The sequence below is a fragment of the Barbus barbus genome (assembly GCF_936440315.1).
Source record: "Barbus barbus genome assembly, chromosome: 29".
In the NCBI taxonomy this organism is placed as follows: Eukaryota; Metazoa; Chordata; class Actinopteri; order Cypriniformes; family Cyprinidae; genus Barbus; species Barbus barbus.
This window is the reverse complement of record NC_136757.1, coordinates 1423554-1441053: the sequence shown is the minus strand read 5'-3', so window position 1 is coordinate 1441053 and position 17500 is coordinate 1423554. Positions and strand designations below refer to the sequence as shown.

Here is a 17500-nt window from a genome sequence, read left to right as displayed (position 1 = left end):
CACTACACACATTGTTTTACAAGACACTAAACACACTTCTCAACATTGCACACAGAAATCTAACATGTTGTCACTTCTTTGCCATTTTAAGGCACTGCTTTCCAAAATACTACACATATGAACCAATTGATCAAACACGGCCGTCAGGTGTGCAGACACTTAGCTGCTTAACTGTAACTCAACAATCAGGTGTAAGCACTATAAAAAGACAACAGGTGAATTTTTGTCTTCAACAAAAATGAAAGGCAGTGGTGCAGGAAGAGAAAGAGGAATAAGGAGAAACATCTTTGGCCACAGAACTATTTTGAATGTCCTGGGTCAACGTGGTGGTAACACCACAATATATGCTGTAATCACACAGAATGGGGTCCTCCATGGGGGGCATGCCAAAATAGCTCCTTACAACACCGACTAAGTATTGGACAGACTAGGTATTACAGTTTTTCTCGATTGTTTACACACATTTTCTGAAAGCATGCCTCATATTCTCAGAACTCTACACACAAATCCAAAAAAACACACACAATGGGCAAAACCCCTCAATTCTCCTGCAAAATGAAACTTTACATTCAAAACAATGTTATTTCTTCTCAAAATGGTAGTTTGTTTTCCAATGACACACACAAACCATCATATGAATAGACATTTATAAGAACCAGCTGAACACTGATGTGCTCAATGGAAAACACTTCTTCTCCATTCATCATAATGATTTAGGCCTTTTCTTGGTTCAGTGTTACACTTACTACAGACAGTACATACATAAGTGTGTTGTAAAATATTTGAGAATATTGTTTTTATACTCAGAACACACAAATACACGGTAAAAGTTTATTTTATTTTTCCCGCAAAAACAATGTACACAGTGTACATCCCATTCCCAACCAACACAAAGTTGCACATACACTACATACAAAACAGAAGAATTTACTGTATACAGTGTTGAGTGTATGCATCAATTGTGGGACTCACTTGCACATAGTTATATTGCAATTCTTTGACTCTTTCTGAATTGCGTTCAAATGGCACCCTGTAGACCTGCTTCATCCTGAGATGATTTCTGCGCAAGACACGGTCCAGTGTTGATAAGCTTACCCTATCAATATTTTGAAACATGTCATTGTTTTCTATTATTTTTCTTTGTATTTGCCGTAATGTTATGGCGTTGTTTTCTAGGACCATGTTCATGATTTCAGTTTCCTGTTCAGGAGACAGAACGTGTTCCCGACCACCTTGTGTTGGTAATCTTTCAGTTCTGCCAAACAAATAGTAAAGTACTGTAAATAGGTATACATTTCCTAAATACTTGAAACATACTTTACAGTATTTGTACAGTCCTACAGAACAGTCCGCAGGCAATACTGTACTACTGTACTCATTGAGTGCTGTATTGATATGCAGTACTGCAATTTTCTAGTGAGAGTAGATTTCTTACCTATTCTCATTTCGGAAAGTCCGGATGATGGATGCTACAGTGTACCTGCTCAAATTTGGCTGTACTCTTTGCCCAGCCTCCCTCATTGTTAGACCATGGGTGACCACATGATCAACCAAAGTGGCTCGGATCTCATCAGAGATTACGGTCCTTGGCCTTCCTCGTCCTCGTCCTCCTCCTCTTACTCTCACTCCTCTGGCTCTGCCTCTGTTTCCAATGTCGGCATCCATTGCTCCAAAACAGAAGAGCTCACCTGTTGCCCTTTTATGCTAAAGCTCTGATTGCTCATTGTAAAACTGTGTGACGGGTGTTTGCCCTTGTGATGAGTCAGTGTGCTTATTTGAATGGCAGTGTGTTCCTTGTGAAAACAAGATATTTTCTGCATGAAAAATTGTGCCAAAAGCAGAGAATTGTGTGTAGTGTTTTGAAAAAAGTGTGTTTTAGAACTGCAATTTGAGTGTAAAGCAGGAACTGTGCTTGTAGTTTAGCAGAATTGGTTCAGGGGGTTGGTGAATGAGTTACATGTTGTGGTCATTGTGTCTCAAGTACCAGAATTTGTGTGTAAACAATTGAGAAAAACTGTAGACTAATGCAACCAGAAACTGGTTCCATTATTCCAGTACCTCCCACAACTCTCTCCCTTCCTTTCCTTTTTCCCTTCCACATGGCAGTGGAAGACCCTATGTTATACCCCTCATTCAAGCTACGGAGGAGGCCTGTGACCTAATAGATGCAGAGTCTGGACAAGGATGAAGTCACCATTCGAGAATATTCTTCCCTTGCTGTTTTGTGAGGGAGGACATTGCCTGTGATGTGGACGAAGTGGCCATATCCAGCTACATGAAGAGATGATGCTAAGGTTTTTTTTTTCTTTAGTTTATGTACTATACTTAAAGTTTATATACTATATTGTATTTAGAATATGTTCTGATTTTCAGCCTAATTGCAATGATGTACTGAAGGATTTTTCAATGTGGTGAAAATAAATACTTTCATCAGTGTGCAACACTTGTCTCGTGTATTGTGTTTGGTCAATTCATGTTCTTTAATAATAGCTAAAAAAATAAAATAAAATCAAACCCAGACTGTATCATTAGACAGATAGAAATGTAACAAGTGTTTAATATTGAGCACAGCAGTGTGTAAGTGGTTCAAACTGAATCTGACTGTATGAACCATGTGTGTATCATATGATACTGAAACTGGGTTTTGTTCAATTATTGTGAAGTTTTGAGGAAGAGCTGAGATGTTCTGCTACTTGTGTGTGTAGATGTGTGAACTGTGTGTAGTGTTTTGACCAAATGAGCCTTGTTTTTAAAATCGTGCCTAAGCAATCGTAAAAAACTGTAAGACTTGAAAAGTCTGGTGGTGGTTGAGGAGAGACCCCCACATGATTGTAAAGCGCTTTGGGTGTATGGCAATACACAATAAAAGCTCTATATAAATGCATCATTCATTCATTCATTCAAAAGGGCTTGTCATTTAAGCACAGTTTACTAGGTGATATATCTTGATGGTTACAGCATATTAGGACTCAGAACTGCTCCGAGTGGCTCTTGAAAGTTCCCTCAGTCATGGAAAATATCTTCAAATTGGAAAGCAGTCTCTTCTGTTCACCAAGACTTTGATTAAGCATCTGTCTCACTGTGTGTTTGCTCTCTCTGTTTGTGCAGCTTTGTCTCGGTTCAAGGATGACAGCTTTCATTTAGCTCTTCTGATGTCCTTCATCAGCTCAGCCATCATACTCATCATGAGCATCATCTTCATCACTTCCTGTCTGATGAGACTCGTGAAACGTGAGGAGAGGAGAAAGTTGGAGAGGTGAGAGACGGATTGAGAATAGACAGAGCTCTCAAACCCGGTGCATCGTCTACCGCCTACAGCTTTAAACTCATTCCAGCGCTATTTAACTCTGAGACATGTCATGTCTTCATTCCCTTGTGTGCTTAATTGTATTAAATGTGCACTTGTAGTATACTTCAAATCAGAAAAGTATATTATTCAAAAACCATACTTGCAGATAATGTAATACTCATGAAATAAAAGGCAATGTAAGTGTTTTTATAGGGACACTTTCATGACTATACTTCTTAACATACTTAAAAACACTTTTAGAAATGACTCTTATTATCAAATTAAGTTTCACTTTACAGTGCATTATAAATCATTGCTTTAATAATCTTTTGTCATGCTTTAAAGAAGTGCACTTATTCTGATGTTAATTGCTTGATAATAATTGTAACTGTAATGTGTTAATATTACATTTAAAGTTAATCTATTTTAAATGTACTAAATTGCAACTTCATCATTAAAAATGTCTAATGTCAAATAATTGCATTAAATATGAATTTAAACTATAACGTTTTCATTTAATTGCAATTTTTGTATGTATTTTATTTTACAGTCTCTTTGTTATGCTATAATTATCAAATTAAGTACTAATTAATAGTAATCCACAACAAAATGCGAACACTACAGGGTTAGGGTTTAGCTTAATTGCTTGTAATTCTCCATAATTTACTGTTATTGCTATAGTAAGGGTGTGTAAAATGTGCAATGAAGACACTCTAAAATTAACATGCAATCAAGTGTCCAAAAAATACTCTTTTAAAAAGTACGCTAAAGTATACTTTATACACTTGTCTGCTGAAATTATACAATAGGTTTGTGTGAGAAACAGGCCCATATTTCAGCAGTGTACTCTAGGTGCTATACACTCTCTCCAAACCCCCGCGTTCAAATGTAGTCAGCAAACCCAAGTGGACATGATTCAGAATGGGACTTAACTCAGAAGAGCTTGCATCTGTCATCTTATGAGAAGAGAGAAAGGCAGATGTGAAGGAAGTCAGTTAAAGCCACCACTGACGTGGATGACTGTAAAGTGTGTGTCTTGTGTGATGTGTAGGGCAAGACAAACTGGAGCGTCAGAGTTTTGGCAACAAATAGACGTTGAGGGTGCGGAGCTGCAGAGAGAGGAGTTACACGGCCAGAAAACCACAAACCACAACCACAACAACAACAACAGCAGCAGAGGAGAGAGACCACACACAGACAAACACATCTACGGCCACGGAGACCTCCACACTGCCTGCAGGTACTGTCCAAACACGCTTCAAAGTAGACCAACTCACATCTGCACAAACACTCAGTATGCTGCCATCACAAAGATAAAGCAAGAGTCCACTCCAACAATGAAAATGTTCTCGCTCTCAGGCCATGCTAAATGTAGATGAGTTTGTTTCGTCATGAGAACAGATGTAGAGAAATTTTGCATTACATGCTAAACCAACACTTGCTCAGCAATGGATGCTCTGCAGTGAATGGGTGCCGTCAGAATGAGAGTCCAAACAGCTGATAAAAACATCACAATAATCCACACCACTCCAGTTCATCAATTAACATCTGGAGAAGACAAAAGCTGAAACAAATCCAGCATCAAGACGCTTTTAACTAAAATACGAGTCTATAATCCATAATAACGCTTCCTCCAGTGAAAGACATTAAAGGTGCCATAGAATGAAAAACAGTCTTTACCCTGGCATATTTAAATAATAACAGTTCTGTACATGGAAATGACATACAGTGAGCCTCAAACACCATAGTTTCCTCCTTCATATGTAAATCTCGTGATTAAAAAAGACCACTGAAAAACAGGCGAATCAGAACATAACACCGACAGTGACGCAACAGTCGGGATCACTACGCCCCCAACATTTGCATAAACCCGCCCTTGTTCTAAGCCGGCCGAACCATCAGAAGCTCTGCAGGTATTGTAAATAAACAAGCGCGGACAACAGCGAAAATAACACAATAAATGTTATGTTCCAGGCCGTGCAGGGGGTGTGAAGTGCAGGGATGGGTTGGTGTCTGTATTCAGAAAGGCACAGAAAGCAAATAACGCGAGCCACTAAAGGGACATGGTTAGCTCCTTGCTAGCGGTAGCCTGTTACAGTACATAAGATTTCACTCTCAGTAAGGAGAGATGAGGATGATGGCGAATGACTTACAGATCCTGAGCACCACTGACAAGCATCTGATCTTGTGAAATGTGTGGTAAGTACTGTTGCTCCATGATGTAAACATAGTTTGTGTGATCGCGTCTCTTGAAAGTGAACTATAACGCGATCGATGGATCGTTCAAAAGCAGTTTCAATGCCTCGCATATTAATAACGGCTCCCTGATGCCTGCGTTTTATATACAGTATAATTACCCGACGATATAACTGCGAGAGAAAGTATTTAAATATATATTTTCCTCCCTGTGCTTCCTTCTTGCTGATGAGCCGTACTGTGAAACAGCCAATCAGAGCAGAGCTCAACATTGAGCAGCACTGTGAAACAGCCAATCAGAGCAGAGCTCAACATTGCGCAGCGCTGTGAAACAGCCAATCAGAGCAGAGCTCATTATTATTCATGACCCTGCCAAATAAGCCAATAACAGACCGTTTCATTCTAGGGAGAAATCCTAGGGTTGTAAATGGACATGTAAAATCGTTTCTGGAGATTTTTTGCCCTTACCTAAGCCACATACCTTCTGTGTAGATATCAGAGAACAATTTAAAATACTGTATCAATGCATTCTATGGCACCTTTAATTGATGAGTCATATGTGGTGGATTATAGTGATGTTTTTATCAGCTGTTTAGACTCTCATTCTGACGGCACCCATTCACTGCAGAGCATCCATTGCTGAGACATTTCTACAAACCTGATGAAGAAACAAAAAGTTTATTTTTTTTGTTTCATGAAAGTTTCTTTTTTGGGTGAACTGTTCCTTTTAAATACAGTTATTGTATTAAATCCCTGACCCGAGATTTAACAGTCTGAAACTTTTTTAACGTGCATGCACTCATTATGATGATATGGTGTTTTTCACAGGTGTCTTCAGCAAAGGAAGCCCTGTCCTCCGATCATCCATCCGTCCCAGTTCTCTCTGATACTCAGTCCACCCACTGACTACCTCATAGACACACACATGGGCCCTGTTGAGGCCCGCGGTGCGTTCCCTGTCCCCCGTGGTGCTGCAGGGGACAGACACTTCTGCAGGCCGCTTCATGGCCCGCTCTGGAACGGACCGCACCTGTTCAGCCCACATCCACCGCCTGTCCAGATGATGTCTATATGAGGATGTGCTGAAGACCGTGGATAATAATGATGCAAACTGGGACTAGCCATGAGATAAGACCTCAACCGAGAGCTGGAACTTCTTTCACGTGTTGTTTTGTTATGTTTTTTGGATAATTGTGTGTATTGAATTTTCTTCGCACTTAACATGCTATTGCACTTGATACTGGCCAAACATCAGTAACAATAGAAGGCAACAATCGATGTTTTAAATAGCTGCATAGTAAATCATTATAATATGACTACTTGACCTGCAACATTACAGGGTGTTTACATACAGTATGCCTCATTCCTTTGACCTGAAGAATGTAGAGTTTGCAGGAAAATAATCCAAAGGCTCTCCAGACAGACTGATGTCTCTGATGCTAATGCTTGACCATGCCTGATGCTTGACACTGTCCATAACCCAGACTTCATGAAACAGCAGCACAATTATTTAAAAAAAAAAACGTTTATTTAAAATATTCCAAAACATCTATCAACATAGTATTCTCTCATTTACTCAGTATAAGGACATTCTGTAAATATGCTTTATTGATGCACAATTGAAATAATCATTATATCCTCATGGAATCAAAGTCTCAACTGTGTAGATTTCTTTTTGTAAGCAAACTAAAAACCAAAGCAAGCTTGAAAATGTGGAGATTTCAGCAAGTGTTGGTGCCTCTGTATATAATGTGTGAATAAAAACTGAATACCATGCTAAAGTAGCACACTGGATTCCTTTCAGATGTTTGTGCAGATTATAATACTGTGATCATTAGTTTTCTGAATGAGAGCTGCACTGTCCTGCAACCCTAATCAAACACACCTGAACAAGCTCTTCAGGATTACTACTAAGTCACAGGCAGCAGGTGAGTTTGGTTGCAGCTAAACTCTGCAGGAACCTCAAGGGCCAGAGTTAAGAAACACTTACAGAAACACACTTAACTAAACCGTGAGCGGATGGCATTAGTTCCACACATTCATGGGCCAGCAGGCCACGCCGCGGTTCCTTATCAAACATGCACGTATTCTGCACCTGAAAAGTTTTTAACTTATAAATTAATCATCAATAATAGTTCTGTCATTTTCTTCAACTAGATCCCCATATGTTTATCCATCGTCTTCATTTTGTAACACTTCGTAGATTTATTTCACTAGAAGTAAACGCATGACAAGAGCTGAAAGTGACAGAGTCCACAAAACTTACACGAATGATGACTCAATTCTGTTCCCATTCACTTCGAATCATAAATGTGATGGTTATAAGAGTTACTGACCTGCATTAGAAGCGACAGTATGATGACAGGTAAAAGCTCACGCATTCACTTTTTCACTCACTCACTAAGGCCAATATGCCAAAATTGTACATTTAGGGGTACAATGGCTGGGGCAGAACCATTAAAGGGACATCTGTATGCTTTTTCTACCCTTAAAAGTTTGATAGTACGGTGCTGTCATAATTTTACACTCTAGTTTCATCTGAAGGGACTTATATTTCGGAGGACATTTACAGTCGGTCTTACGGTCTTTTCACAATCGAATAGCTATCAGAGCAAATGCATGAAGTGACCAGGTGTAAACAGGCCCTGTCTCTTTTAGGGGCAGAAAAGGTACAGGTGTTGGGGCAGTGGAGTTGTGCTACAGCTGTCCCGAGTTCGAGCCCGACTCGAGGATCTTTCCCGATCCTGCGTCCCTATCTCTCCCACTCCTGTCACTTCTACACGGTCCTGTACTAGTAAAAAAAAAAAAAAGGGTACAAAGGCGTCCCTTTAAAGGCACTGTCCCTGTGACAAACTGTTGTAGCCTTAATGGTAGAATTTCTGCATTTTCTTTCTGACGGTGTAGAAGCGATTTCAAATACCAGTGAATCATTTTTATGACTGAATTCATCTGACTCAGCTCAGAAATGAACAGCACAGAATTCACCAATAACTTTTATTATGTAGTGCGACAGAATTCAGTGTAATTACTTAGTGTATATGACAGTTTGTAGTTCGAGCAACACGTTTATTTATAGGAATTAATTAATTAAATATTTTCGGTTAGTGTTTCTATGCAATTTATCATTAGGGGCAAAAACTGGATTGTATTTAGTCTGTGAAAAGTTAATAGTATTAAAGTAATTGTTGAGTTTTTATTAAATGATGTTTAATTAACAAAGTTCGGGAGGAGCACGTCAGATACTTAGCCTAATTAGACACAAGTGGCACGTAATCAAGTTCATCAATACATGGATATAAATACAGCCGTCATACCTCCATTCATTTGACGATTACTCAGCATCCTGCTCGCTCGTCTGACATAGTCCTCGATGTCCCACCACGATACTTCCTCATCAGGAGCAGAATCCGTCTCTTCCCCGGCGGCAACACCTCAACCAACCGGTTCCAGGATCTCCGCTTCCCCGCACAGCTATGCAATCGAGCCCCAGGCTCCTCGTCGCGGGCGGCCTACAACCCGTTCAGCCTCTCGCCTCTCAAAACGCTGAAGTTCTCATTCATCTCCTCCGGCGAGAACACCACCTGTTTCCCCAGCGTCTTCATACCGGTCCACCAGGCCAACAATTCCACCCATAGAAAAATGGACCGTGCCGAGCCTGAGGCAGGCGCTAAGCAACGCTGACATGCAGGCCCCACGCAAGTTTACCAAAGCCGAATTGTATGACTTGTATAAAAATCTAAGACCAACTAACCCATCTCCTAAATCCACTCCAGCCCCAAAGAAGGGAAAAAACCCAGCAAATCCGTGAACACATCAAGGCAGACTCCTTCATTCTCCTCCAGCTCAAGGACCAGCTCATCAAACAGCGGCGCTAAGCCGCAGCAAGCCAAGACCACGCCCCCTATTCCACCGAAGCAAGGCCAGTCGAGAATCTGGCTGCAGCTCAGCATTTCGCCGCAGCTCCTCCCTCAGCAATGCTAAGGCCCACAACTCAAGTGGGCGCCTGGCCGCCTCCGCCGCCAATCTCAGCCCCGCAGCCCACCTTCTTAAACTCAGGGCCCACAGCGCAAGCAAACGCTTGGCTGCAATGGCCGGCACATTGTGCCCCATCGCCCACCTTTCCGAGTTCAGGGCCCGCGGCCCAAGCGTGGCCAGGGCCACCTGGGCAACCACCCTCAGCTCCGCAGCCCTATGGCTCAGAACTCACAGCACAGACAAGCACTGGGCCTCCGTGGCCTCCTCATTGAGCCCTGCAACCCGCTCCTTCCTGCTCGGGAATTACAGCCCAGACTAACGTTTGGCCCCATGAGCTGCCAAACATTGCCCCACCCCCAGCCAACCCTCTCTTGCAAGCGAAACCACAATATTCACTCTTCACCGCCACACCCATGCCCATCCCAGCGAACGCTATCGCCGCCGAACCACCACAAGTGGCAAACAACGACCGCGCACAAATATTAGCAGGTGCGGCTGTTGATCTCTCGCTTCTCCTTTCCCTCCTGCCTACCTCCGAAACTCACCGACAGATAGATTGCGGGGACTTCTCAGTCACTTTAAAAAACCCCAATCCTCAGTCATCCCATATCCTGTCGTTTCCTGAGTTCTCCATAGCCTTTAGTCGTTTCACCGAGATCATATGCTCCGTCTTCCCCCACAGACGACGTGAGCTAAACGACTACTTGGCTATCATAGCCGAGCTCGCGTTATCTTACGGAGGAGGGCTGTTCTTCACTTACCACAAACTATTTTCCGCTAAAAGCGCCGTCCGAGTAGCGCAGTGGAATCAATGCCCCTACTGGGGCGCTCTCGACTTAGATCTCCACAGCAGGGTGTTCACAGGTTGCAAGAACATCTCATGCGTCATATGCAGGTCGGTCACAGTGAGTCTTGATCTCCCGTCAGACGTCAGCGAGAGCCTCCCAGCCCGACATCTTACCTTTTCCATCCTGCGGCCGGCGAACTTACCCATACAGGCTGCGAGTACCCATCTCCAGTCTGTGGACGGTGAGGTCTCCCGACCACTAAACTTTACCTTTCCGTCTAGCCAGTTCGATTCGGTGAGCCCAGATATCCCGACGAACGCCGGCGAGAGCCCTCCCGGCAGACAACCTTATCTTTTCAAATCCCTGGCTCGGCAAGGCTTACCCATCTGACACTACGAGTATTGAGCTCCCGTCAGGATGTTGGCAAGAGCCCCAGCCTGGCAAACTTACATTTTCTATCCGCCCGCACCACCATATCGAACCCCCGTCGATCACTACATACCGGTCGGTCAAGCAACATAGCTTTCAGTCCACTACCGGTGAGGCCGAACCATCCGACCTGCGAGTATTGATCTCCCGTCGGATGACGCAGAAGCCTCCCGGCTGGACAACCTCACCTTTTCCTACTATGTCAGCGAGGTTAACCCATCAAACGGGTGGGCACGCCCACCAGTTGGATGACGGTAAAACTTCCCGACCTAACTTTACCCTTTCGTCTTTACGTGTCCGACACAGCGAGTCTTGATCTCCCGTCGGACGCCAGTGAGAGCACTCCCGGCCAGACACCTTACCTTTTCAAGTCCCACGCTTGGCGATGCTTACCTGTCCAATACAGCGAGTATTGTGCTCCTGTCGGGTGTCGGCGAGAGCCTCCCAGCCAGACCTTATCGTTTTCATCCTACGGACGGCGAGACTTACCCGTTCGACTCGGGGAGTATTGGGATCCCGGAGAGAGTCGGTGACAGTTTTGCCTCCCACCTAATTTTACGTCCGACAGGCGGCGAGGCCCAACCCTACCGCTACGGGTCTCGTCCGCCCGCCGAACACTGTCCAACTATCCCTTCTATCCCCACATCTTTTCCCCCCGCCTGGTGAAGCTTACCCGTTCGATGTCCTGAGTCTCCATCTCCCATCGGAGTCTGCGAGAGCCAAACCAGTCCCGTGTTTTCTCTTCTCCCTACCCACCCGGCGAGGACCTTCCGGCCGGCATGTAGCCTTGGTCTCGTGTCGGACGTCGACGCAGTTCTCCCGGCTGGGCTCCTATACTTGCCACCCACAGGCATGCTTATCCATACGATGCCGTGAGTCTTGATCTCCCATCGGATGTTGCGAGAGCATCCTTGTCGGATGGCCCAAACTCTTTTTACCTGCCAAACCAATAGGTCCTACTCGTCCGACGAAGGAGTATTGTGCTCTAGTCGGAGGCTTCATGGGTCCCCTTGGTCAGATAAATGCCCTCTGTCCTCTGATTAGCAGGGGCTGACAGCCAGTAGGGCCCGTACGCCGACTCCGTGATCTGTCCCACTGCAGGCAACTCGGGTCCTCCTGGTCAGGGCATCAATCACGCTGCTCCTCCAATCGGCGGGCAAGGCTCACCCGTCCCAACGTGATGAGCAACCGTTGAGCATCGGTTTGAGCCCTCCCTGACCGGTCGCCCTCAACCACGCAGTTCACACCAGCGGCCGGAGGGGCCTACTCACGCATGCCAAACTGCTCCCTCAGAGCACTCAGGCTCCCCCGGCTCATCATCTACGCTACTCTTATACCAGCTCCCGCCAGATCTCTAGTGCGTATTTTGGGGGGGAATCTCAGATGGCGGCTGTCCAATATTGCTTCTGGGGGGTACTCTGGGTTCGGGCAGTTCCCAAGCACGGAGCCCTTCCCCAGGACAGCACGCCAATAACGTATTACCATACTCGCCAAATACGCATTACGTTTATCGTGCTAAATATATGTAAGTGTGAACTCGTGAAATGATGTTTAATTAACAAAGTTCGGGAGGAACACGTCAGATACTTAGCCTAATTAGACACAAGTGGCACGTAATCAAGTTCATCAATACATGGATATAAATACAGCCGTCATACCTCCATTCATTTGACGATTACTCAGCATCCCTCCACCACCCCTTCTCCTCCATTTTCCAGTCAGTTCTCACCACATGGGGGGTACTCTGGGTTTGGGCAGTTCCCAAGCACGGAGCCCTTCCCCAGGACAGCACGCCAATAACGTATTACCATACTCGCCAAATACGCATTACGTTTATCGTGCTAAATATATGTAAGTGTGAACTCGTGAAATCATCTGTAAATCAACATATTGTCTGAAGGGCATATTCTGACAGCGTTCAGGTCTGGCCCTCATGCACAGGTGCTTTCTGTGTTTTATTCAGAATCAAGATTCATTCAGACGCCTGTTATGAGACACATTCTCTTTGCTTTACAAAGGTCTGTTCTCTTAGTATTAATGTTATTGAACTAATTTAGTTATCTGTAAGTGAAATCTGTCAAATTAAAGTAGGATTAATTAATATTTTACATTAATATTTTAATTAAAATTAAATGAACATTGAAAATTGCATTAAAATGTGTTAAATTCAGTGTAATCGTTCAAATCTTTATTGTGTAATGTTTGATGTTACTGATGCTCTGTCATGTAATTCAGTTGTTTTATATGATAGAAGCACATATAATACTGTATAAGACTAGAGAGACTAGTATCCTATATATAATATAATATAATATATATAACTATACATGTCCAAAATAGTCAACTCAGTTATCAATTGTTAAAACAAAGTCAATCCACAACATTTATTTATTTATTTTATTTTGCATCAAGAATACAAATAGACATGAACAGTTTCACTCATTTTTGTCCCTTTAACAGCTGAACAGTAATGCAGTGTTCAGTGTCATAATGATAATCACTGGCTATCTGTGAAAATCTACTTGTACAAATGATTGAGACTGTGTGTGTAAATACACATCATGCCACCAGAGGTCAGCATCAGCTGTCTTAGAATAGACCTGTGCTACAGCAGAAGCTTGTGTGTGTGTGTACAAGTTTACAGGAATGGACAATTGTGGCCTTTTGACTGAAACATTTAAGGGCCACAGAGTCACTTATTTATTACTAAACAGCAAGAGCTCTGAAGCTGAAGTGTGCATGTGACACTTTGTACAGAACAAAGAGAGCAGAACACAATGCATGACACAACATCCTAAAAATGTGATGCTCAGGTTAAAAAACGTTAAAAAAAAAAGCGTATCTCTAGACCTTGTGTTTTTCTAAGAGACTCAGCTTGGATGCACACAATAATTGAATGTGGCACTGATGTACATGACGGCAATGATAATGAAATATAGCTATTGACTCTGAGCTCCTGGGCCCAGTTCATCTGAAAGACTGTTATCAGAAAGCTCCTGCTTTCACGGCTCACTGTTTTCATCCATTCACTTTGAGAAATGAAATACAATGGCACTCTGGAAAAGAGAGACAGAATTTATATAATTCTAGGATCACTAGAAAATGACTTCCCTTATTAAATCAATGGAAAACAAAGCAGCTCATAATATTTATTATTAAACAGACAGCCTAGAATGCAGATCAGTCTAAAAAGAAGCTAAAATGAAGATGCAGTTACTAATCACAACCATAAACAAGCACTTCCTATCAGAGCCTGTGTCTGTGTTTCACTTCTGCTCTTGCTTGTGTAATAATCTACTGTATAACTGAAACTGAGAATACTGATATAACACACTTCGTCCGTGTCTACTGTACAGTATATAGCACATCTTCTCTTACAGTAGTTACAGTTGTGGTCAGAATTATTGAAACCCTTGGTAAATATGATCAAAGAAGACTGTGAAAATTAACCTGCTTTGTTAATCCTTTTGATCTTTTATTTAAAAAATTCACAAAAAGCTAACCTTTCATTGGATAATAAGAATTTAAAATGGGGGGAAATATCATTATGAAATAAATGTTTTTCTCTGATACACATTGGTCACAATTAACGACACCTTTTTATTCAATACTTTTTGAAACCGCCATTTGCCAGTTTAACAGCTCTAAATCTTCTCCTATAATGCCTGATGAGGTTAGAGAACACCTGACAAGAGATCAGAGACCATTCCTTCATCCAGAATCACTCCAGATCCTTTAGATTCACAGCTCCATGTTGGTGCTTCTTCTCTTCAGGTCACCTCACTCATTTTCTACAGAGTTCAGGTCAGAGGACTGGAATGGCCAGCAGAAGCTTGGTTTTGTGCTCAGTGACCCATTTTTGTGTTGTTTTTGAGGTTTGTGTTTGGATTATTGTCCGGTTGGAAGATCCAAACATGGCCCATTATAAGATTTCTAATAGAATCAGTCACTTATTGATTTTTTATCTGTTGGTATTTGATAGAATCCATGATGCCATGTGTCTAAACAAGATGTCCAGGACCTCCAGCAGAAATATAGGCCCACAACATCACAAATACAGCAGTATATTTCATTGTACACATGGGGTACTTTTTATCCCTGTGTTCACCAAACCCATCTTGAGTGTTTGCTGCTAAAAAGCTCATTTTTTAGTTTCATCTGACCATAGAAGCCAGTCCCATTTGAAGTGCCAGTCCTGTCTGATAACTGAATATGCTGGAGTTTGTTTTTGGATGAGCTAGGAGAATTTTTCTTGAAACCCTCCCAAACAACATGTGGTGATGTAGGGGCTGTTTGACAATTTGTTTTTAAGGTTTTCTGACCCCGAGACTCAACTATTTTCTGCAATTCTCCAGCTGTGATCCTTGAAGTGTCTTTAGCCACTCAAACTCTCCTTCTCACCGTGCATTAGGACGATATAGACACACGTCCTCTTCCAGGCAGTTTCATTACATTTTCTGTTGATTGGAAATTCTTAATTATTGCCCTGATGGTGGAAATGGGGATTTTCACTGCTCTAGCTCTTTTCTTAAAGCCACTTCACTAATTTGTGAAGCTCAGTTATCTTTTGCTGCACATCAGAAATATATTCTTTGTTTTTTCTCATTGTGATGGATGATTAAGGGAATTTGGGCTTTGTTTTCCCTCCTATTTATATTTCTGTGAAACAGGAAGCCATGGCTGGATAATTTCATGTTCATAATCACCCTAGAGTGCTCAAAGTTGTGAATATGAATGGGAGTATACTTCAGAGATATTTTACTCTTAAGAATTTCTAGGGGTGCAATAATTGTGTCCAACGTGTGTTTGAGAAAAACATTTATTTCATAATGATATTTCCCCCCATTTTAAATTCTTATTATCCAATGAAAGGTTAGCTTTTTGTGAATTTTTTAAATAAAAGATCAAAAGGATTAACAAAGCAGGTTAATTTTCACAGTCTTCTTTGATCATATTTACCAAGGGTTTCAATAATTCTGACCACAACTGTACATGCGCTCAGGACCTCCAACATTTACAAAAAGCAACTCCTTTCACTGACTCTTCAAAAAGATATACGTTTTAGATTTCCTTTAAGCCTTTTTCAAAGAACTCTTTATTTAACCCTTAACTGTCACCGTCCTGTATACGGGACACCTAACTTTACTTCAATATATTACCATTAAATCCTAATCTAATCATGACAAACTATATATCATTAGGTCCACGTCTCCTAAATAGATATTTGACCACTGTTTGTTGTTAAAAATTATGTAGGAGCAGTAATAGATTAATTTATGACAAGAGCGCACCTCAAAACATATACACCATAATAGGAGCTCTGACCTTTGACACAAAAATTCTATTTGTTTCCTCTTTTTCCTATCACATGTTTTAGTAATCATCATATATTATATATCATTTGAAAGCTTAAAATCTCAAAATTCATCCTGTGCAAACCGTTTTGAAATCGGATATTGCGTCACCATAGAAATGGTACTTTAAAATCTTTTAGTCCCCCCCCCCCCTAGTGGGAGGTGTCATACTCCAAATATATCACGGTCTTATAGAATCAAAACTTTTTATAATCTTGACAAAATACATATCATCGGAAACGGCTGAGTCTGAGGATTCCATATTTGGTGATAGGAGTAAGAGTGAGAGAGAAACTGATACATTTGTGACAGAAAAGTGCATAAAAAACTTCAATGGGTTTGGATGGCACCCGGTGGCTGTTTGTGGTGTAACGCCTAAACAAAATTGCATAGTAACCTCAATTATTTTTATATCAACTTCAAATTTGGAACACAACTTAATTAGACATATGGCTTTAAGTTTATGCCAAATTTGGATTAAAACATATTTTGTAAAATATTTATTTTATATAATATATAGTAATAATAGTACCGTACATGTTATTTTCAGTAAATTTTAACTTTTATAAGTTTTTTTTACTTTCATTGTTTGAAATTATTTCACTTCTGCATTAATCTTCTGATTGTCTTCTTTTAAAGGAGACCAACCTTAGGTCTGTATTCAAAAGCATTCATGAATTATTACAATTTAACTTGAAATAGTGCACTTTCAAGTCTGTTTTCAAAAGGGTGACAGTTAAGGGGTTAAGGGGTGATATTTACATCTTTGACTCTGTTTACCTAAATGCAGGCATATTTCATTCCATATAAAATTGCGTGTTTTTAACGCCGCCTTTGTCAAATACTTAACACTATTACTGTCAAGCTGAATAATCATAGCTGTTGATTACAGAACAATCAAATTAACATCAAATACAAAAGCTAGTAAAAGGCCAGTAAATATTACACAAGATATCATATCACAAAATGAAATGCGTAATGACCAGCCTGTTTTCGATGATAGATCATTCACTGTTATGATCCGTTGTGATGAAATCAACTTTTACAGTCGTCAGGAATGTTTTATTTTCAGGGTTTTATTCTGTTGTTGTTGTTTTCATGTAAAGCTACTTCAGTAGCTGCCTTAAATACAACATTATCAAATATAATACACGGCTGAATGGGGTGTGCTACGCAGACAAATGTTTTTATACACACCTACCTACTTTTGTAATTGATTTCAAACACCAATTTATATGTGACCGCTCTGAGCCTGTTGTCTGACAGTCCACACCCAGTCCCACAGAACTTACCCATAATGCCCTGCTACAAGCTGATTAAACTTTAATGTCATCTAAAGTGATGTGTGTGTGTGTGAGCTGGTGTCACACGCCTGCATTGGGCCGCTGAACTCCGAATGCAGTGATGAAGACATTGATGACGACTATGATGAAGATGCAGCCTGTGGTGATGTTCTCTAAGATGTTCAG

General features: G+C 41.5%; 2 protein-coding genes across 3 annotated transcripts in view; one reads left to right on the top strand and one right to left on the bottom strand.

The window, feature by feature from the left end:
- The window catches only part of LOC306849780 (uncharacterized protein), a 10685-nt gene extending 3414 nt beyond the window's left edge, over positions 1–7271 (top strand). Inside the window, exons 2-5 of one of the 2 annotated variants that reach the window (XM_079385085.1) lie at positions 2107–2294; positions 3109–3256; positions 4341–4529; positions 6314–7268. In XM_079385085.1, the coding sequence (XP_079241211.1) occupies positions 3153–3256; positions 4341–4529; positions 6314–6560 (540 nt within the window). In that variant the 5' untranslated portion in view covers positions 2107–2294; positions 3109–3152 and the 3' untranslated portion in view covers positions 6561–7268. Of the gene's footprint in view, positions 1–2106; positions 2295–3108; positions 3257–4340; positions 4530–6313 lie in introns of both variants that reach the window. The other variant, XM_079385084.1, reaches the window with a different exon arrangement.
- Positions 7272–17395: 10124 nt separating this feature from the next.
- Positions 17396–17500, bottom strand: part of LOC306849924 (ninjurin-1) — a gene marked incomplete at both ends in the record, with an annotated part of 12951 nt that continues 12846 nt past the window's right edge. Inside the window, one exon of the mRNA XM_079385307.1 lies at positions 17396–17500. This exon is cut by the window's right edge and continues 38 nt beyond it. Within this exon, the coding sequence (XP_079241433.1) occupies positions 17396–17500 (105 nt within the window).